This window comes from Xiphophorus maculatus, chromosome 14 (assembly GCF_002775205.1).
Source record: "Xiphophorus maculatus strain JP 163 A chromosome 14, X_maculatus-5.0-male, whole genome shotgun sequence".
NCBI lineage: Eukaryota > Metazoa > Chordata > Actinopteri > Cyprinodontiformes > Poeciliidae > Xiphophorus > Xiphophorus maculatus.
The window spans coordinates 18,751,603-18,774,575 of record NC_036456.1 but is presented as its reverse complement, the minus strand read 5'-3'; the positions used below and the strand labels follow the sequence as shown (position 1 = coordinate 18,774,575).

The following is a 22,973-nucleotide window of genomic DNA, read 5'->3' as shown; positions in this document are numbered from 1 at the left end:
TTGTTGATCTCTGGAAATGATGAAAATCTGTGGTGATTGTTCACCTCTCGTTGGGTGAAGGAGGGGCGAACAATGAAACAACAATGAAGATGGTAAAAGAGTTTCTCTATGTTCAGTGATTTTGCTTGCAGAAATAATGTCTTCGTAAATTATTTAAACAAAATATTTAACATGTTTGAGGCTAGAGACAACACTGCAGAACAAACACCGATTCAGGAACAAACACCTGAACAGATAATGTCTCATTCTTCATCATGATGTTGGTTTTGTCTTCGTCTAACATCATATAAAATTAAATAGGCTGCTAACGAGTGAGGGACTCCCATAAATTGGTTTCATTAATCTCTTCCTCCTTTTGTGTCATGTTCTCAGGGTTTGACTTTGCCTCAAGCAGAGTTTACTTAATTTTTTTTCTACATTTATGCTTGCATGCATCTTCTTAATGTATATGCCCAAGTCTAAAGGTCATTTCCCACGATGCCTTGCAGCTCTTGGGTCCACTGTGACATCATCGTCACTCTGGGTGACAAGGGGAAATATAGAGTTGGGGGTGTTCCTTCCTCCAATACAATGGAGACCCACTCTGTTTTGGTCCATGCAGGAAAAGCTTCTGGATGGCAAAACTCTGCTGCCAAAAATGTGTGTATGTGCTTCTGAATCTAACTTTGATCTTCCTAACAAACCTTTGAGGAAACTTTGCAAACAAAATTGGCCAGTTGCAGGATTTAAATCAAGTTTGGCTCTACCTGCAACAGGAAGCAGAGAGCTACATCTATAGAGCGGGAGGGTTTTTTTGACTGTTGCCGAAAAATCAGAAAGCAGAAGTTTGAAATATTTGCTTCTTTTATTCATGTGTCTCCAGTGGAAGTCTGTCATCCAGAAATAGCAGAACTTGACTTCTGCATTCAGTCAACTGTCTAAATAACATGTTATTAAAATGCAAAGTGAAAAAAACATAAATAAATATGTGGTCTCTTTAGCACCAAATGCAAAGCAAAGAAGGAAACAAAAAGATCCTGTGAAGCTCAGTAACACAAAGGAACAAAAAAACAGAAGCATAGGAACACTAGCATGTGCAATGATAAGCACAAATGACCTTTATTTTCACACAAAGACGTAGAGCCTGCGGTATAGCGTCAAATATAGTCATGCTTCAGTGTGTGAGTGCGTGTGTATATTTATTCTGAAACTAAACTTGGGTTAACCTGAGGTCCAGCCATTAACCAGCTTGTTGAAATGCTGCAAAACAAGATATGGCACATTAAAGGGACAGGAAGCTCATTGTTGTAGAGATGTGGTTGTTGCATAGGCAAAGTCAGATGTGCATATAAAATGCCATTTGCTGAAATGCAACATCCTGCATGTGTTTCCTTGCAGCAGCCCAGCTACTGACATAAATTCTGCTGCGAGACCGGATCTTTTCTTCTTCTTCTTCTCTTTTTTTTATGAGTTAGGTCACAATCAGCCCTGGACGAATGTTTGAGTTCAGAAATACAAAACTGTCTCTGAAGCTCTCCGTTTACTTCATTTGTTTGTGGTATATTACAGTCAAAGCTCAGCTGATGAAGGTTTGACCTAAAAAAGTTAATTGTAAATGTGAAGAGTGAAAGATCAGAAAACAATGAATGTTTTCTTTCCTTTGGTCTCGATTGACTTTGATAACTTTAAATAATTTCCTACTGCTTCAAACCAGAGGATGAACGACACGATGATATAAGGATGAGAGCAGAGAGATCATGCTGTTGTTTCCATATGACATTCTGTCCAAAGCTTGCAGTTTCTTTCTTTTCCTTATTTTCTTCTTTTTTTTCCTTCCTAACTTTTATGTAGCAACTCTCCACACTATGCTTCTTTTTGTGCATGCCGCAGGGTAACTTCTGCTTTCAGATCTATAAATTTAAAGTACTCTCTATAAAGCATTAAATCAACTTTCACAGTAAGGTAATATGACTCCGTTACATGCTACCAGCTGAAGTTTTCTTATAGTTATCTTGCCAATGATGAAATACAAGGGCATGAACTGTTGCGTTGGTCTGGATGAACTAATAAGTTGCTAATCCTTCAGCAGAAAGTTTATAAATTGAAATTCCGTCTGGGCTTTTATTCTACCTAGATATGCACGGCTCTTTCTGGGTATTCATACTTCAACATTTGATTTGAATATTTGACTCATTACAGCAGCAGAAATTAATGAAACAACTGATGGAGCGTGCAAAACAATGTTAGTCAGACCTGTGCACAATGTGTTGTAATTTTTCTTGACACCCATATTTGAATTTCCAGCACATGTTGATCCTCTACACGTCGACAGCGTACACACCTCTAGACAATTGTCCACAATGGCGTCCAGATAAAGAGCTTAACTCATCTTCAGCTTACGTCAAAATGCCTCAGTTTCTGATAAACCAAACAGTAGTAACCTTTATACTACTGTGTTGCTATGGTGACCTACTTTAACCTGCAATTACTTCAGCCGTTACACTATTAACCAATTTTCTTCCATCAGCTAATTAAAGAAAATGATCCCCAGAAGGAAATACATGCTTCACAAGGCCTTTTTCACACAAATTCATACACACCAATATATTCTGAACATGCAATGCCAAAATCAGCCTAAAACTAATCACCTTTAGGAACATCTTCACTGTAACTGAGGTGCTGCCAACAGCTCGTCACTTCATTGTTATATAAAAAAGAAAAGAAAACCGATCACTATCTGGTACATATGCGAACAGACAGGTTTCAAAACTGTCCACACTGCATTCTGGTTCATTGTCTTTTCTTAATCAGTGTAGGTACAAAGAGATGTGACTCAACAAAGATGAATTACTTTCATTTCAGTTTACAACTTTGAACAAGTCAAATGAAGTCAGTCACGTACAGCTGGGCATAAAAAAAGACAACAACTAAGCAGCTCAAACTCAGGAGAAAAACTGAAAGAGTAAATGTCATCATATTTTCGTTTTGCCCGAGGAGACACTGTGATGCCAAAACTCTGGAGAGCTGCTGCATGATTACGTAATCTGCGTTAGAGATCAGTCATTCATGTGTGAGGACAGTCTGCGACCAGAAGAGGAAGAAAAACACACACACTCTAATTTACAGCGAGCTGTAATGATATTTCCATGGAGTGCTGGAGCTTTTGCAGCGTATGGAGCCGCTGTTGACCTTCTAAACACAGGCGCTCGATCTCCCCGGCACTTCCAATTTACCTCCAGGTCAGAGCAAACAAGAATAAGTCCCTCCCTTCTTCTCCTCTGGGGCAGACGAGTTTCTTAAAGTTAAATCACCGCCTCTCCTTCACATGCCCTCCCTGCACAGCGCAGTTACCCTCAGCCACATCTCTCTGTCAGGACTGGCTCCATCCACAGTGTAAGCCAGCAGCGGAGACCACTCTTATCTAATAAGCCCCTGTCACACAGATTAATGTCCAATGGTGAGATTTCTCCGCCCTGGATCGGGTTCACACCACTGTCTGGCTGATTAAACCCAAAGGAAGAGACTGAGACACATAGATAGAGAGAGACAGGGAGATGGAGGAGGAGCCTCTCAAACTGCAATCACTCCATAGAACTTGACATCTTAACTTTCTGACTTTTGGTCTTTTCTGGCTCTTTTTTGTAGCATTCACTTAGGCCTCGTCTCCTATAGCTTAATGTGGCAGGTTAAATTTTATAATACTTTAGCATATTTGCGGTTTTCAACTGAAACTAACATTTAAAGCAGCTAAAACCCGCAGTTGTTCGCTTTCAATAAGGTAGATGCTGGTATATAACACCAAAGATAAAATTTGTCAATTTTAAATACAGCTTCTTGGTTATGCATCAAAACCATAACCAAGATCTTGTCTTACAGATCTCAGCTCATGTAAGACAATGGTGAGTCGAGGTCAGAAGGTTTTGGCAAACATTGTGAATCAGAAGCATGTTAATCTCTTCTACCTTCCTGCCCTTTTAATCTGCACTAGGCCACAAAATCCCTCTTTACCGCAGCATATTCACACCACAAAATCCATGTTTACCACCTGGACACTTATCTGCAATACTTTGTTTGTTTTGTAATCATGTTTTTTTCGATGAACAAACAGATGCATTTCATTATATGGTCATACAAATGTGAGTTAATTATGATTGACGACCTAAAAAAAAACAGTATTCCAGTGAAGCTGTTCCATCCAGTTGAAGTCAAACATTTCAACAACCGAAAGCATGCAAACATGTGGTTACACCTGTGTGGGCGTACTCCTAGTGGGTGGAGCCAAGGTTGAACCTTCTTTCAGAAAAATAGTAAACACGGAGAGAGAAAAGGAAATGGATCCGAGAAGAAAAACAAGACAGGAGACATTCAGAGCACAACTGTTGGCTGTTTTCCATCAGCTCCGTTTCTAAACATGAATATTCAGGGCCTGCACAATGTTGAATTTAGCTGGTTTGCTCCAAAGCAAGATTAATGACCCTAAGCCCATTCCTGCTAAATACAAATATCCATGTGTGCATGTGTGTGTGCGTGCGCGTGGGGGGGTGCGCTCGCATGTGTGCGTGTGGTTGACCCAACAAGCATCTCTTTGTCCGCCAGCGCCTTTTAGCTGTAAGTCAACATGCTGGGGAAGAAGAGAAGAATCTGATTATATTTCAGTAATGTCACTGTCACACATGCACTTATAAGGACATGTTCCAGTTCCTGTATCTGTGCAAAACTGTTTCTTGTCAACTATATTATTTTAAGATTAGCGATGCATGTTATTGGAGATCTTCATCGGTGTCTGGTAACAGAGACTTCCTGAACAGACAGATTAAACTTGGTGACATGAAGTCACCACATATGTAAACAAACATGAAAAATATGGAGCATTAACATTAATATGTTTGTTTTCCTTTTTATTGCTCAACAAATATTGATATATTCAGTTTATTATTATTGCTTAAAAGGTCTTGCTGGTATTGTTTTCATTCCTTTGTATATAGTTTCTTCTTTTTTATACGTGTTTTTCCTTTTGATTTGTAACTTATTTGAGTCCTAGTTCAGCCTCCCTGTGTTTATTATTCATCTTGTTTGATTTCTCTCACAGTTGCCACTTGTCTCCTGTCACAAATCAAACTCTGTATTTAACCTAGATTTTCCTTGTTCTTGGCTGGATCCTTCTGTTACCCTGTCTGTTCAGCTGCCTTTTACTCTTCTTTATGTCCTGTTTTTATTATTCTCCAGTTGTAAGATTTGTAATTTTATTAAAGATTTCAAATTGATCCTCCTAAGCTTCTGTCTGCCTTTTGGTCCTGCTCCAACCATGCAAAATATGACAATGAAAGCCGTAATAATAACAACAGATCAATGTGATCCACATGGAAAATTAAGATAAAACAAAATTTTATTCAAATAAAATGAACAAGGCACACTAGAATACAATTACACAGCTAAAATACTAAAGGTGATTCATATGTCACTGATCATGATTATTGTTAACTTCTTTAAACTCCCTCACATTGGCTTTTTCCTCCACCAAGAATTGCAACATATGTAGTGGAGAAATTTACCGTCTTTCTTATTTTGTGCGTAAACCAAAATAAAACATAAAACCCCAAAGAATGAGTAAGCTTTTTTCCTGCCTTTCTGTATCGAACTTCATCCTTTCCAAGTAACTCTGGAGGCGTCTCTGCTCAAAGTACAACAACAATGACATGCAAACTCTCTTCACATTCCCCATGCAAACGAGTCAGGGTGACAAAAACAAACACACCCATGCCGTGACATCCAAAGTGACACCAACTGTATACAGACTTATAAATACAAAAGCCAGCACATGCCCTTGCATTATTTTCTCAGAAACAAGCTCCTCCAACAGTTAAACAAAAATATAAAAACATGTCTTTCACATCTATGGTCAACCTTCAGCGGGTTGCAGCCTGACCAGTCGCACTCTTTCCACTATAAACATTGCTGCAAGTGTCATTTGTAGGTTTTATTAGGAGACTGTTAGGAGAGTTTTATTTCATTTCGCAGCAATTATCCAAACAGCTTGCAAAAAAAAAATGCTTCTGGATAGTTTAGTTAGACGTGTGTTGAATACTTACAGCAAAGTTGAAATATATGTAATTTTAATAAATAAACTCCAGGATCTTCTTGGCTTAGCAAAGCACTTTTGGTTACCTGCATGTCTAGAAAACACTACATAAAAAAAACTGGGCTTAATTCAGTTAAATTATGTGATATTTAGGAAATTTTCGGCTATAAAGGTTCATTCAACACATGGTGTGACTCATTAATTGGTGCTGGGGTAGGTTAATAACAGCTCCATTCATAAGTAAACCATTAATAATGTTAATAATTAAACATGAAAAACGTAAAGTAAGCAACAGGAAAGAAAGGTGCTACTGTTAACTGGTAAGCCTTTGTGTGAACTTGGTCCAAAACAGAACATCATAATCATAAGCAGTTAATACATTAACTCAATGTTTCATTAGGTTACCATCCTCAAGCAGCATAATACACACACACACACAAACACACGCCAGCTTTAGAAAAACTCATTATCAAAGTAATTGACGTAAGGTTCAAAAGTTAAAACCTATTAGCTGTGTTACACCCCGCCTTCCCTTCCTCCCTCTGTGAGCACACACACTGTTCGGCTTCATGTCAGGGTGGGATAAGTCCACATCCCCTCTTAGTGACATTAATTACAAAGTTTTATTTTATTTACTATGAGAGCAAAAGCCAAGCCCTTCATACTGCCCTAATAAATAGCTCCTCCTCTCTCAGTTACCTATTAGTTTTCTAACTATGCAGGCTTTTATTTACGGAAACAGCAGGTCAAATCATTGTGGTGAAAGCAGGTGGATGGTAATGAGGTCGATACCGGTTTTATTTCAAGTCCGACTTGCGAGTTTTGACATACACGGACGTAGCAGAGTAATATTTGTTTTGAGTTAATGTAAAAGAAACAACTGTGTTTCAGGTTACTTGGGAGAGGTGGTAGTTCTGAATTAAACAAGAATAAATGTTTTGTTTTGGTTTAAATCCAACATTAATTTCAGTCAAGTCCAATTTCTCTTATTATTGCTAATATAAAAAGTTATAAGAACAGAACCGATCCACTTTTTTGCTTTTGATACAGATGTCTGAGGTTTAATATCGGCCAAAATCGATCCGATACAGAAAAACAGTGCTGAATTTATTTAAAATGTTTGTATGTCATGAAGAGTATAAACCATAGAATTAGACTGAATAGATCTGTCCTTATGGATCAGGAACAATGTCACCAATACCCAATCTAGATTTATTTTCAATATGAGGATTGATGCATCGCTACTGCTGAGAGTAATAATTAAGCCTTTGTTTTTCATGTATTTACAATTATAAAAAGTGGATACAGACAGAAAAATGGAACAGATTATGAACATGAACATTTGGTACAACATCAGCAAAACAGAAAAAATGTAAAAAATAAAAGCTCAAGAGACAATATTTTCCTTTTATCTTCGCATGAAGAACAACAATTAGGGTTGAGTGTGAGACTGGCTTGCTTTGAAGCAAAGCTAACCACCAACCCAAAGATAAGATGAAGACGTGTCTAAATGCTCAGAGATATGCTGTTCTCATGCATCAAAAGGAGACAACTGGGGTCGTCTGATAAGGAAGTGTCTCTGGCTTTGGAGGAATCTACTGCACAGCTTGCTGTAGGGTCAGCACAGAAATGTAAGGTGGGATTTCATACTGTATCTTATCTGACCTGGAATTACTTTTGGATTTCCCAGCAGGAACTGGATGAGGTTGTAGAGGAAAGGAATATATGTAGCGTAACCAGTTAAACTGACATTAGTATTTTGAATGGAGAGAGGAGGAACGAGTACGAGGAGGGAACCAATACATAGTAGAAAATAACTCCATCCTGCTTTTAAATATAAATAAAAAGAAAGAACATATGGTAGCTGTAGATGCTCTTTGTGTTGCCATTATATCCCTGATAAAGTGACTTAATACTAATGCTTGCATACTCAACCAGCAGTTAATTCAACTCTGCTATTTTGTGGGTCAAAGGCATAAAAGTTTTAGAAACCACTACTTCAGATGAAATCTAAAATTGTCCAGTGACTCATACAGATTATGATGTCATCCTAATATTCAAGGATAAACGGCAGTGTCTGAAAACCCGGCTGGATTTGTGTCTCCTTTCAATGCCTGCACTTTCCTAGGCAGCCTCTGCGTATCAAGGCAGTATTTTATTAATCAACTCTGGACTGCAGGGATGTAATTTTCATTCTGTTCCCATGTACCCATTGTATAAAAGCACTTAATCTGATGAGATTCACCAAGACAGGGGCTGCTGTGGTGTCACGATGCTGTCTGATGGCACACTCTGGGGAGTGAGGTCACTCAAATCCTTTAATTGCATCTTTAAATCACATCTAGATCAGTATCCAGAAGCTTCACTCTCCATGTATTCAAGAATTTAAACCTTTAAAAAGGTGCAGTTCTGGTCTAATAACTAAACAAGAAATGTGTTGTCTGTAATTTCCTGGAGCTTTGATCGTGATTATAATCAAAACAAAAGCTCAGTCGATGTGTTCTTAGTGTGAAAGCACCATCTACATCCATGGAGTGTCCATGTAGAGCTTTGTAATGTTGATATTCTTTCTAGATCAGTGATAATACTTTCAGAAGGCTTTCCCAGCCTATGATTTACCGCACTCACAAACACACACGGTCTGTCCTTCATTGTAATGTTAAGCTAAAAGATGAAAGTACAGTGTCTGTCTGGCACTAAAGACCCTCTCTCGCTGCATCTGTATTCCCCATGGGTGAACAGCCACGCACACACAAAATACACAAACAGGCTCCACAGACACCTCAATTATGATAATGTGGCTCAGCATTAATGTATCCTTACAGCGCGGTGGGTTTTCAGCGATCTTGGGCGTGAACGTGTGTGAGCGTTCCAGACAGCAGGAGGGAACGGGCGCTGACTGTACCTCATTTAACACAGGTTACTCCCTGCAGACACCTTGCACAAAAACAGCGACTCAAACCGAATGCAGAATTGAGGTTTTAGCAGAATTCACATGTGGGAGTTATGTACGAATGAAAAACAAATACAGGCAAACAATGGAGTGAAAAAGTCTCATCACTTTTTAAAGCCAAACGTGTTGTTTTTGTTTTTTTTATTTCACATAAAAGTAATTATGTGCAAATGATTCACAAGAGCCTATCAGACTATTTGACTATTCAGCGCAGATTCAACTTTAGGATAAAGCCTGAATATCTACACTATCAAACTTTTTATACAAATTCCAAAGAATAAAATGTTTTATGGTCATCTCTACAAAACTGACCTACTTAAAAAAGGTGTTTTCATTCTCCTCTTTCATCCAAACCAAACACTTCTTTTCCTTCCAACTCCTTCTTGTTGCTTCCCCTCTGTCTCCTCACCCTTTGCTTCCTACCTTCCCCTCCTCCTACCCTTTCCTTCCCTGTAATTACCACCTCAGACTCCAATTAAAAGAAACCACAATAAGGAGAGCAGAGCAGGGAGACCAAGGAGAGGTATAGGGATTGGAGAAGCAAGAATTTAATGAGCAGTTTGTCCACAGAAGCACAAGCAAATATAAGCTTGTGCAGCTATCCTTATTGTAAAACAAACTTCCATTCAGTTTGTATAATTAACCATATTATCTAACCTTAATTTGATCTATAATTCACCACTTTTCTCTAACCCTAACTAAGCTAGAGATGATGCTCAGCGTTTTTGTACCCATACAATTAATTTACCCTCAGAAGATTGGTAATTTTTCCAACTAAAGGTCCCAATGAGGCATTAAACTTCTTGGTTGCCCTTAACTCAATCTGTACTCAAATCTTTCCTCTAACCCTCTCCAATGCCTCCAAAGATGATGCTTTTCTCCATTGTACTCGACGTTGGTCGCCATTAGAATCACTATTTTGCAGAAGGTCAGTAACTTTACCAGTAAAGGTCCATATTAGGCATGAAAAAGAAGAAAAAGAAAACACTTGGACACACAAATAGATGTGATACGATTTATGTGAAATACCTGAAAACTGTACCAAAGAAAAGTGTTGCATCCCAAGGTTAAGAGTAACTGGATTAGATTAAAAATATATACCTTAAGTAACGTAAGTGTAAAACTATATTAACCCAAAGAGAAGCAAATGTTTTCTACTGCAAACTGATTTAGCTCAGCACAACAGCTCAACATGAACAACTTTGCAAATGGAAGCATTTTTTATTCTTTATACGGCTTTAACCATGAATATTCTTTTTTCTTATCAGAGAAACAAGCAGGTGCAGGGTAACAAATATTCATAAACTGGATTATAAACCCAAGTAAGAGAATAAGTGACTCCTGTGAAAAAAATGTGCCGTCCACTGACTCCCAGCGTCTTTCAACAATCTCTGACAGGAAATTGAGTTCTGTTTTAATGACGCTGACACATCGTTATGAAGGTGGACCTCTACACTTGCAGCAGAACACCTAAGGAATACTCCTGCCTTTAAAATTAGTTTTCTAGAAATATTTTTAATGAAACCCAGAGGACTGTTTTGGATTATCAGCAGGTTGTCTTGCACAGAATTTGAGGTCAATCTCCCTCCCTTACATACCTGTCCTCCAGCAGCTTGTGGGAATAAACAAAAGCCCTGAACTCGGTGCTGCAGGAGAAGTCCTGGAAACTAAACCTCTGCATGAAGGTTTGTAACATTAAAAAGACTTGACTTTCTAATAAATAATCTACATAATAAACAAATTAAAAAAAACAAAACTCTAGCTCAGGGGTGGGCACTCCTGGTCCTCGAGGGCCGGTGTCCTGCAACTCTTAGATGTCTCCCTGGTCCAACACACCTGAATCCAACAGCTGAATCTCCTCCTAAGTGCAGTCAAGTTCTCCAGAGTCTTGTTAACGACCTCATTATTTGACTCAGGTGTGTTGAAGTAGAGATGCATCTAAAAGTTGCAGGACACCGGCCCTCGAGGACCAGGAGTGCCCACCCCTGCTCTAGCTGGTAGGCTGAGATAGGTCAGTGTCAGTAAACAACAGTGGGGGACATCTGGCATTGTAGATTTAATTCAGGGGCTTCATGAGAAGATGGTTAAGAATGACACGCAATTTGCTAAAATACTGAGTTCCTTTAAATCAAGGCTAAAACTGTAAACAAATTTATTTTCTGTTTTGCATCCAATTTATGTTCAGGAAATATTCTTCAAATCTAGACCTGTACAACTGTGAAAGCATAAACATATTTGCCAAAACCTTTTGCTTTTTTACATTTTTTGTGTGAGCGTCTGTATTTAAATGCCTTTGCGGCGGCATTTATCTGAGAGCGTTTGTGTGCAAGGTGGGGAGGATTGCTGACAGCTTTCCTTTATGTTTGCCTACGCCAGTTTCCTGTCATTAAGTCCTGGTGTTGCCATGCTTCCTTTAACAGTGCACACACACTGATTCAGTCCTGCTAGCACACAAAAACAGAAGCGTACGCTTTCCAGTGTGAAAACACAAATGAGAAAGAAGGTCAAAATGCCAAAAGAGCATCATAAAAACAAAACAGGAGAACTGGAAATCAATAACAAACATAAACAATACAGCATAGACTTTGAAATTTAACCAACACATACACACGGGTGTAAAATAACACCACAGAAACTTTCAGTTGAGAAAGTCTCGATCAATCAATGAATTCAAAGTTGGCGCAGCAGGGCAGCCCTTGCTGTCAAGCTGTCATTGTGTGAGCAAGCATGTGTGTGTGAGAGGATGAAATGGGTCTCATACAATATGTGCCAAACATGACTGCCAAGACACACACACACACACACACACACACACACCTGCATACAAACAGGCATAAAAAACTGTGGGAGAAGGAGTGAAGAGAGGTGCTTTGATTTACTAGCCTGCCAAAGGGAGACCTGGCATAATTCACACAGAGGAAATGGATCTGAGTCCATTATAAACACACACACTCTCACACACAGTAGCAGCTCTGCTGGTTTATTCGTTTAATTTAAAAGATCCATTTCTCAGGTTCTCTTTGAAGACTTCATTTGTGAGCAACAGATGAGCTGCTGCTCCTTTTTATAACCAGGTTGCATAATGCATCGTGCAACTGGTCGTTGTATATATGCTAAACATATTTCTTTCTCACATTCAGAAATATGTAAATAAACAACACATCCTGTGGATAACCATCTATTTCCCTTGGCAAACCAGCTGAACCAGTGTCATGTTTACTTTTCAACCAGAAAATCCAGTTTACTTTTTCTGACTCAGAATGATCGGTGTATCCTATATTTACTCTATCCCCCTGTTAACATGGGGACAAAATACAAAATACATTTAACTCCATTTTTCATTATATTAAAAAAAACTGAAACAGTGACGGTGTTAGTTAGTAAAGTTAAACTTGTTAATCATGATAATAACAAATGAAAGACCCTTAAGACAATTTTAAGTATTAGCTCCATAACTGTTTCGACTCTGTTTAAAAAAAAAAATAAGACTAAGAGTAAAACTCTGTTTTACAGCGACGCCTTTCTCAGACAGTGTGAAAAAAGGGGTCACTTCTTTTAATTTATATAATTAAAAATAGCACAAAGGGGTAAAAAGAAGGTTTGAATGGTAATAGCTCTAAAAACAAAAAATCAAAATCAGCTAAAACCAGTAAAATCAGTAAAATTCTTTGGTCAGTGCGTCGCTACTTTTACTATCAAGCCTTTGAAATGCAAAATATATATAAATCCATGTTAAAAATTGTGAAAAGAAAATCTGAACACAAACAAATGAAAACAATGTTTTAATTAAAAAAAATACTTAAAGACATTTAGTCAGACAAGATAGTAGTAAAACAAAATCTATTTTCTGGACTAATTTCTGATGCTTTGATGTCTCGTATATAAGTTCATATGTCTTTAAAAATTGAGGCACAATCATCTAGCTACTATTTCAAGACTAAGTCTGCCCTGAAATCAAGGTATTTACAGGTGGATCTGTGGGATGTTTGTAGCTGAAAACAGCAGATTATTGAGCTTTCCTTCAACTTCCCTGACGTGGCGTTTACTGTCAACAATGCAAACTTGTAGGAGAAAGCAGCCCACACAGATAGGTAACTCTGACCAATCACAGCCAAGCTCTGCAGGGAATTCCTCAATCCTTTCATCAAACACCTTTGTGTATTGTAAAATATAAGAAGGTTTAGAAATGTCAACAAGATTGCTCCAAAATGTTGAATTTAGGTTGAGATGATGCTTTAGACCAAAGAAACTTGAAAGTTGTGAAGATGTTTAGGTGAAGTGGGAGGCCTTGCTGAAGAATACATCAACATATCCTGTCAGGAAGTTGTAATTTTTAGACTGAAGAAGGACTTTCTGAGCCACAACCAACTTGATTAAAGAATATTTATCATACTTAATGTGTTTGAACGTATGTGGGACGCTGTCATGCTGCTGTGTGGCATAGCTTGTTATTTTGTTTTAGTGTCAGTGCCATGAGAAGAGCATAAAACTGAATTGAACCAGACGTTTCCACTCAGTAGTCTGCACACGGTGGCTTTTTTTCAGCTGTCACTGAGGGTAAAAAAATGCCAGCAGGCACAAATCTAGGAAAAAAAGCTGACTGCTCACTGCAGCGTTGATTTGACTAGGTTAATACATCTACCTTTCGATACAGACACAAGGACAACTGCATGCTGTTCATGAAGTCCCACATGGAAAGAAAGAATCAAAAGGTTGAAAACAAGCATGGTTTGATGAAGTGTGTGTTTGTTTATGTGCGTTTCCTGCAGGAAAAGGTCCAAGGAAGCGTAGAGGGGCAGAGTGTGCGTGTTTTGCTTTGGTTTCTACCCTCCTCCTCCCTTGCCGTACTGCTGACACAGGTCAAACACAAAGACCAACACAAACACCGCAATAAGCATACATTCAGGTTCAGCAACTCATGTGATTATGAGTCAAATGAATAGGTGAAATGATATGTTCAGCTCAAAAGATGAGACAGTGGAAATATTGGATTCACAAGAATAAAATGAGATTTTACCAATATTTTTGAAAAAAGTAAGAATTCTAACATCAAACAGAACAAACGCTTCACAAATCAGAAAATGTGTTTTAAAGAATCCACAATAAGTGATTAAATGCAGTTTTTATGGTCATCCTACAGTGGTCTTAATTCCTAAAATGCTCATTTTTTGTGTTTTCAAAAATAAAATTAGGTTTTCATGAATCTCGAGATGTATCTTAAAGAATCGAAGTTCAGCTTACAAGATTAGACAGACAACCAAATGCAGTCCACATTCTTTAAAAAAATAAATTAAATAGCTTAGTGTTGATACAAAACTCAGCAGAAGCTTTCCTTAAGTCAACTTGATCTACAAATGAGGATTCAGAAGTGCAGTTAATATGAAAGCTAACAATAAGCTATCTACAGGAAAGACCTTAAGTCAGGTTTTGTCAGAGGTGACCTTGTAGGAACAGAGTACAGGAAAAGCAAAAAGTGCAGCAGAGGGGGATGGGGAAGTACAAGGTAGGGGCTAGGAGATAATCTCTGATGGGTCGAGTCTTCTCTAGTTTCTTAAGACAGACAGGAACTCTGTTGTTCTGGCAGGACTTGGTACATCATTCTCCTGACATGAAACGACAAATGAAAACAGTCCAGATTGTCATGTTAGTGGTGCAGGAACAGCTAGCTGACAACCAGAAATCTATGAAACAGGCATTATAGCATTGTTAGCAGCTAAAAGCTAGCCAGTCATTGTATTCTCACGTTGCTTACAGACCTTTTGTATTTTGTCAGTTGCTCTGTCAATTCTTAGCTGAACATTAGAAGCCAAGAATACAAAGCTAACTTTAGCACCCAACTTATTACTAGTGGTGATGTTTTTACAGCACTTTTGCTTTGCAAACATTCATTTTTCTACAGATTAACCAAACTGCTACCAGTCAAGCCATTTAAAAGATTGTAAGTCAACACAAAAGGACAAGTTAGGAACTACTTTCTCTCTTACCAAGAAAAGTAGCACACACCCACAGCTTACCTCACTGTGACAAACTTTAATATAACTCTTTTCACCCTTATAGATTAAATTGTAGGAGTGTAATTAGATATAAAGATGATCAAAATCTAAAAAGCTCAAGATTTGGAAGGCAAAACTCTTTATGTAGCATTTAGATGAAGAATGTCCTCACATCCACGGTTTTCCATTATTAAATGTCCTCTATGACCTGTACACACACGCACACACGCGCACACACGCACACACACACCCCAACAGATAGAAGCAGACTAATAAATTGACAGGTCAATCAGCTGATGACCTTTCTTGATTCAGCACCTCTGATCTGTCTGAGTAAACAGTCACCGACTCTTTGACTGCACCTGAGTACGTGTGTGTCCATATGTCTGAGATAGCAAAGACGCTAACAGGCTAAGTGGATGCAGCGTCTCAGAATCAGCCAAGTGACTCGGCCTGACCTCTGACCTCATTTCAAACACGTGATGCGTATCGGGCCCTGTGAGTCTAGTTTGTTTTGTCCTAACTGAGACAGATCAATTACTCTTCCCCTATTTTTTTCAGGTCATCAATAACTCTTAGTTTCTGTCACGTATCTGCTGAAACATTTTGACCTCAATCCACTTGTTTTTCATTCCTCGCAACCCCAATTTGCACAGAAATACTTCAAAAATCCTACATGTCTTAAGCAATCGATAACGGTCTCGCCACATTTTTATTCTCTTTTTACTTTACTTTGAGTTCAAGACCATGATTAAAAACTGATATATATGATAGATAGTAATAAATACCAGTCCACAAGGAGAATACACAAATGAGCAGCTTAAGGCACCTACAGTTTAGGTGTGCTTTCTTCATCTAGATGCAGAAAAGTACTCTCCATGCATTTTATTTGGACTCAGCTCGCCTTCTATCAGATGGGATTTTCTAGCTGCCGAGGGAAATGAATCCCAATGAGGTCCTGATAAATGCTTTCACTCTGAAGGTAATACACAGAAATGAAGTCGTTGTCCAATTCCTGAATACTTAAATCTCCAAAAAGGCGGGTTTTGACACAGGGCACGAATATTTCATGAGCTTTCCTTGAACGGGGGAGTGAGAACCAGGCAGGCGGGATGAATGAATGAACGACTGAAGACAATGCTGGAATCCATCAAGTACGTCGTCGACCCGTCACACAGTTCAGAAAGTTCACCAAGCCTGAACTTGGCGAAACGGAACAAGAGACGCAAAGTCATGACAGTGAAAAGAATGGCATAGATCATGCAATCCCACTGAGAAGGAACATAAATTTGCTTGACTTTGATTATATGTATGTGACCTTTGACTTCTGAGTTGTTTGGTTCTCGGTCACAGGAGTGCCACTGTGGGCTCACCACTGACAAACAACAAAAGGGTTTGCATGGCCAACAATTCTTGTGTACTTCTGTGTATCAGAGACCGTGTCTGGACTTTATAGAGGGACCATTATGCGTCAGAGCGTATGGAAAGTTAATGAACTTTGGTGACGAACATAAAGAGGAGTGAGGAAGTATTTCCTGTAGGTGGTCTGCGACAGCAAACAGCACACTCATCTGATCACTCATTCATTCGATCTCTCTCTTATCTTGTTTTTGTCCATGACATCATGATTTCAAATGGATATTCTCTGTCTAATTTTCTCCCTAAAGTATTTATTTCACAACCACAGGTGAGAAACTGCATAAAACAGATATTATTCAAAAAGTAAAATCTAACAAATGATTGCTGTTTTCACACCTGACAGTCTGGTAGACTCAGTTTAATTGGGGACCAATATTGCAACATTTGCTACATTTTCAGCTACACTATGTAAAACAATCCAAACTAATTGAAAAACCTGTTCACCTTATCACCTGTGGTGGAGCTGCACCAAGATCTATTGAGGGAAACAACATAAAAACCTCTGAAGAAGACATGAGCAGAACTTCCTTCTTCACAAAATGTAAACATAAATTACCGGTAAGTAACATCATATTTTAGAAGATGCAGAATTTCTTTTTCTTTGTCTTTTTTGTCATGTTTGTTTCATGACATTCAGACCTAAGATTTCACTTTTTCAGTCCACATCAAGAGTTCGACTGCGCATTCACACCTCCCCAAACAAGCCAGACCTTCTAGACAAAAAACCTAGAGTTCAATTAAAGCGGAGTAAACAGGGCTGTTGTGAATTCACCCTCTGAAACTTTCACTGTGCTTGAGCTCTGGCTTTCTTTTTCAGGAAAAGGCCAAGAAAAGGTTTCAGAGACAGTATAAAAAATATAAATGTTCACTGCCTTGAAAAGTATTCATGCACCTTGAATTTTTCATCATTTTGTCATGTTACAATTTCAAATTTTAATGTGTTTCATTGTGATAAACATGCATTAAATCTGTTGTAGCTTTGGCTGTCTAGTAGGGAATTGTCCTTCTGAATAGTGATCCTTCACCCCTGGTCTTTCACTTCAAGTCTTTTGCAGCTTCTGATAGGTTTTCTTTATTTAGCTCGAACCATCCTCTCTCATCCGGCTAAAGTACATAAATTCAGAATGAAATACATTATAATTTGTTGCTGTAGAGTGACAACATGTTAAGAAATATGAATACTTTTACAATGAACATTGTACAAGAAAAAGAAAAATTAGACAATATGCATGAATATGCATGCGAGTTGATCATAAGGAAACAGATTCTAACTATTTATGATAAAGCAGGAAAGAGTGGAAGATAGGAAGTCCAGTTTTAAACACAAGGGCTTATCAGGCAGGGTTGAAAGAAGAGCTAAAAGCACTTGTGAAGCCTTCCTCCATTCCCCTGGAAGCACTTAGCTCCACCACACCCCATCAGCTCCATTTCCAGGATGGATGGAGCAGAGGGGCCGAGAAACAGACAATGGGATGGCGGGATAAGAAAGAAGAGGCAGGTTTTTTTTATTCTTTGTATAACCACATTACAATCTCCAGGGGGACATAACAATGCAGCAACAACCCAAACACATAATCAGCTGAGGTCCACATTCTCACAGGCAAGGCATGCTTCAAATCAGTGGTTACAAAATTTCATGTCTAATCCCATGACAATCTTGTGGAAATACTGCAGTGACAAAGAGTAATGATCATCATGATCATCTATTCAAAACAACAAACACTGCAGGAGCCGCCATATTGTGCAACCCTGTCAAAAGGATAAACCGTTCTTTCAAAATGTATAAATTAAGTTTATTCACAACAAATGTCAAATTGGGGAACTTGAAAGGCAGACCGTTACAATTCAAAGCCATCCGGGAAACTTCCTTTTCAATGAAGCGATGGGAAAATTCAGCCAAACATACCAATTAACAAACATAATGTGTGGAGACGTTGGAATTATCTAGATATATCTAATTTAATTAAAAGTGATAGGTAATGCTTTATACAGACATTAAAAGTAGTTCTCATAAACAGATTAAAAGGAGCGATATTTGTGTGGTGAGGTCTAATAATAAAGTTGGTATAATTAAAACTGTGTGGTCTGGCAGCACTGCATCTATCGATCCAGAGAAAGACAGCTGAAGACGCTGGACATTTGTCCAAGTAGTGAAATTCCTTTCAACCCATGAATCATTCATGCATAACTGAGAATCATCCTGTCAAGTTTTAGCTCACAAAATATATGTGAAATTCCCTAGAACCACTGATTAGACCTCTTTAATGACCACCAAAAGTACACACATTCCCACAACAGACATAAACATACAGCCGCATGGAATAAAATGATAGCTCTTTCTCTAATACCACAAAGGAACCATCACTATCACAAGAGGGTGATAAATCTTAAATCTAATGGCTACTAGAGTGAGAAATTGCGCTTCAATGGCGATTCTGCAAAGCTTCTGTTGACTGCAAACAAAGATTAAACATAGTTTTGAAGGCCAACTCAGGAGATACAGTCGGTGGACACTGGGTGGCCTCAAGAGTATGCTTACACACCTACAGAGCTCCTGACCAGCCAGGAAAATTAAAGTCATAGCTCTCATTTTTCTCACCATAAATCAGAGGATCCATTAAGTCGCTACACGGGTGGGCGCCAGACCCCTCCAATGCCCCATGTTTGGTGACTCCCTAACGAGTTTCACGTGAGAAGCATTAAAACTGGTGCTAAACCAGTGAAACTAACTGGAACAGGGTAAGCTAGAGTGGTTTCTTCAACCTGAAGGTAAACCAATTACGTCTTGTGCAGTTTCATCGAGTCGTATGGCAACCGTCTCCAAACACTAATACATCAGCATTGCCAACGGATGCTACAAGAAGAATAAAAACGTGCCGAATCTGCATAAAATACCATATTTCTGATGCAGATCATTCACTCCCGCAGCAACGTGGGACGTTACCAGACAAGATAAGAGCAGTACCTGGAAGCAGGATGTTTCCTGGATGTTATTCTTCACACATCACCTGACTTTCTGTGTATACCAACAACTGTGTCTTACGTAAGAAGCTTTTGTGCACTGTAATACTACTTAAGCAAGCACAGTCTTTAGACATTTCATTATAAAGATGATCATTGTTTAACTCAGCAGCTGAAACATTTCAAGTTCTCAACAACAGTCACATCTGAGTGCATTTAAAGACTCCCTTCATGTTCAGCCATCTTGAACTTTTGCACACTATTGTAAAGAAAAAAAGATTTCAAGATATCCACAAATAAAGGTCTAAGTGTATATTCATGACCTCAGTCATTTTTTTTAAATAAACCACTGTTAGCTAAAATTGCAGCTACAAGTATTTTTTGGGGTGTGACTTTTTTTCTCTACTTTGTTTGAAAAATAGTTCAACATTAATTATAAAGACCTGCCACAAATTCACTATAACATTTAGGTCTGAACTTTGACTGGGCCACCCAAACACTGATCTAAACCATTATCTTGTAGCTCTGGCTGTATGTTCAGAGTCAATGTCCTAATGGATGTTGAACTTCTGCCACAGTCTTACGTCTCTAATAGCTTTTCTCCCAGGATTACCTTTTATTTTGTTCCATGCATCTTCCCTTCCACTCTGATCACATTTCATGCTTAGATTGCTGTCAACAGGGTGATGTGCAGTGTTAGTTTTCAGTCTCACATATCATGTTGCATGGCAAATAGCTGAATTTGCTCATTTAGCAGAGCACCTTTCTTCCACAAGTTGGCTGTTTCCACTGTCAGTGGTCTCCACACCTGGTCCTGTATGTTTTGTGCATGTAAGACTTGTTATGGGTATTTTATAGATTTCCAGATGTGTTAACTACAGGGCTAAAGGTTTTCTTGTCAACAGATTCTCCTAACTGAGCCGTATCTCTGTGCAGGTCCTCCAGAGGTACAATAGTCTACTTAGCTGCTTCTCTTGATGCTTTCCTTTTCTGGTCTGCCAGTTTAGACCATATTTAAGTAGGTTTGAAGTTGCATCATACCGTTTTCATTTACACCCAATGAATCCTTAATCTTCCTCTCCACATTTTCCTTCCACTTACTGCAGTGACTCTATATGCTCTATATGCATGAGGTGTTAATTCAGTTTGAGGTATAACACAGGTGGAGTAGGTGGAGATGAGTGATAGGCTTCGAGAGTTGTTCAGTAGTGAAATGAGTCTGTAAGAGGAAGGCTGAGAGTCGGCAGCAGCTCTCCACTTCTCAGAATCACTTAAAAAAAACACTTGACTGAAACTAGTAGGCATTGCGTGCAGACTAGTAATGCATGTCCTCATTTATAAATGTCATATTGCAAAAATAAGAGACACCACTCTGAGGTGCCAAATATCTGAACGTTCCTCTCATTGCCCTTTGCTGGCGTCTCGTCATTCAATCAAAGTGCATATGTCCACAGTTCCATCATAATATAAAACAGTGCCTAACTCATTCAGCTTCATTCAAAAACAAGCAACTTTCAAGTATAAGATTGTAGATGTGAATAAAGCTAGAGGGAGCAAAGCCCTTTAATACCGTCAGGTGACCTTAGAGCAGCCTAATGGTCAACGGACAGAGTGACGCAGCCTCTAAATCTTTTTGCTGTACCCAGGCGTGAGCACCATCACATGGGGGAGAGAGAAGGACTGGCTTGTACTAAACCACAAGGCATCAAATACAGAAAAAGAAAAAAGAAAAAAACAGCTTGAACTATTTCATGAACAGATTCAAAGAAAGCGAATTTTAATGGAGCTCCCATTGGTTCACAAAATCGAAGAGTGACTTTTGTATTTGATGCTTTTATTCTGGAGAAATAAAACCCTGCACATCTGTTGATAATGCAACCAAAAAGAGTTGACTTGTTATGCTTTTCTTATCTTCACCCTCACTCAAAGTCACATTAAATCTTTATCACCCTTTAACTCTGCATCACTTCAAACCTCACTGAAATTAGGATAAAGATTATTTTACTGATGCATTCTGCTGGAAACACGACTGACTGAGCATGAGCAAAACAATAAATCCCTGCAAAGCTGCAGAACCTGACCTTTGCCGATTCCTGCAAAACAAGAATAAATTTCCTCCATGCAGAAAATTCGTTTGAGCGAACTGTTCCTTTAAATTCTTAGCCCGACGCGTGTTTGGGTCAACCCGTCTTGCAGGTCTGAGTTTCTTTCTGCCCAACCAGCGCACTTGTTGTTGGGGTTGGAGCAGAATAGGTCTGGCACCTGCTTTCTTTGCCAGAAATCTCCATTTATCAACTCCTGCAACAAAGACTGGAGGCAGCCGAATGGCTCTGCGCTTTGGAGCGCGTAAAACCGGGCTGCAACGCATGGCAACAAACACAGCAGTCGGGTTAAAATAAGTCGCAGGAGGAGTTTAAGTCATTACCTTTTACTGGCGCATATCATGCTTCATTTTGGTCAACCCTTTGCATGTAAGTGAAAATTGTGAATTAGAAAAAACAAGCTCCATAAAGTTGCAGGAGTCTCTCTCTCTCTTTTCATGACACGCTGGGTTGTTTTGATTTCACAAATATAAAGTGAAAAGATAAATGCGCTAACAGCTGACTTCTTCTGCTGGATTGTACTCACCTTTAAGTGCGCCCAGAGTCGCTGGGACGCAGTTCCCGGGCATCAGGCAGCACATCGGGACCAAAACAAGCAGCACACCGCTGAGGGTCATCCCGTCTCCCATCCCCGAAACTACAGCAGATCTGACTTCACCAACAGGCTCGTTTCAACCAAGCATCCTCATCCAGTTTCCGGGTTTGCAGCGTCACCTGAGCAGATTTATTCTAATTGAGAAATAAAAACGCGTTTTACTTTGTTACCCTCCTACAGGTTAGTCTTTTCACCAGCTACCGTCTGCACAAAGCGCACAGAAAGAAGTGCATCCACTCGGTGCAAATGTGAAGCGTTTGTATTCCACCAATAAAGCAAAACAGCAGCTTTATTTGAATATACCCGACAACTATGCAACGAAGTAAGTCAAAGTGCCGTACTCTTCTGCTGGGAATAATGTCCACTGTCCCGGGCTATAATAATCCGAACAGCCTCGCTTTTCACGCTCCGCTCTGTGCCCTGCTATTTTTCCAGTCTGTCCCAATTGGGGGGAAAAAAGAAATAAAACCGTTTATTCCTTTACAGCTAAAAATGTTTGGTTGTTTGAAGAAGAACGAATCGCTTTGAGGATTCGATTCGGTCCGGAGCGCAGGAACGAGATCACAGGAACACGGAGCGCGGTGACAGCGGCTCGCGCTGAAGATGTGTTCAGCAAAGACGCTCGAGAACTGAGTGGAAGCCGGTGGCCCCGCCCACCCAGGAGCTCCGAGAGAGGGAAGTCCAGGTGTACTGGTGACGTCACGCCGGCAGGTGCGCAGAGGATTAATGTCCTTCAGGAACAGAGAAAAATCTTCCTAAACTGACTGACTTTCATGAGATTTAGTTAAACAATTTCCTAAGGGAAAATACCAGTTTTATAGATAAATCTTCTGTAATATTATAGAAAAAGGTAAAAATTGCTAGTGAAAACATCAAAATCATTCACATTTTG

At 39.1% G+C, this 22,973-nt stretch overlaps 1 protein-coding gene across 4 annotated transcripts in view; it reads right to left on the bottom strand.

Moving 5' to 3' along the window:
• Positions 1 to 22,973, bottom strand: part of LOC102222347 (semaphorin-4F) — a 75,075-nt gene that overhangs the window by 32,195 nt on the left and 19,907 nt on the right. For 2 of the 4 annotated variants that reach the window (XM_023346878.1, XM_005799632.3), the window contains exon 1: positions 22,013 to 22,718. In XM_023346878.1, coding sequence (XP_023202646.1) covers positions 22,013 to 22,115 — 103 coding nt within the window. In that variant the 5' untranslated portion in view covers positions 22,116 to 22,718. Of the gene's footprint in view, positions 1 to 22,012; positions 22,719 to 22,973 lie in introns of those variants that run through there. The other 2 variants (XM_023346879.1, XM_023346880.1) reach the window with 2 other exon arrangements.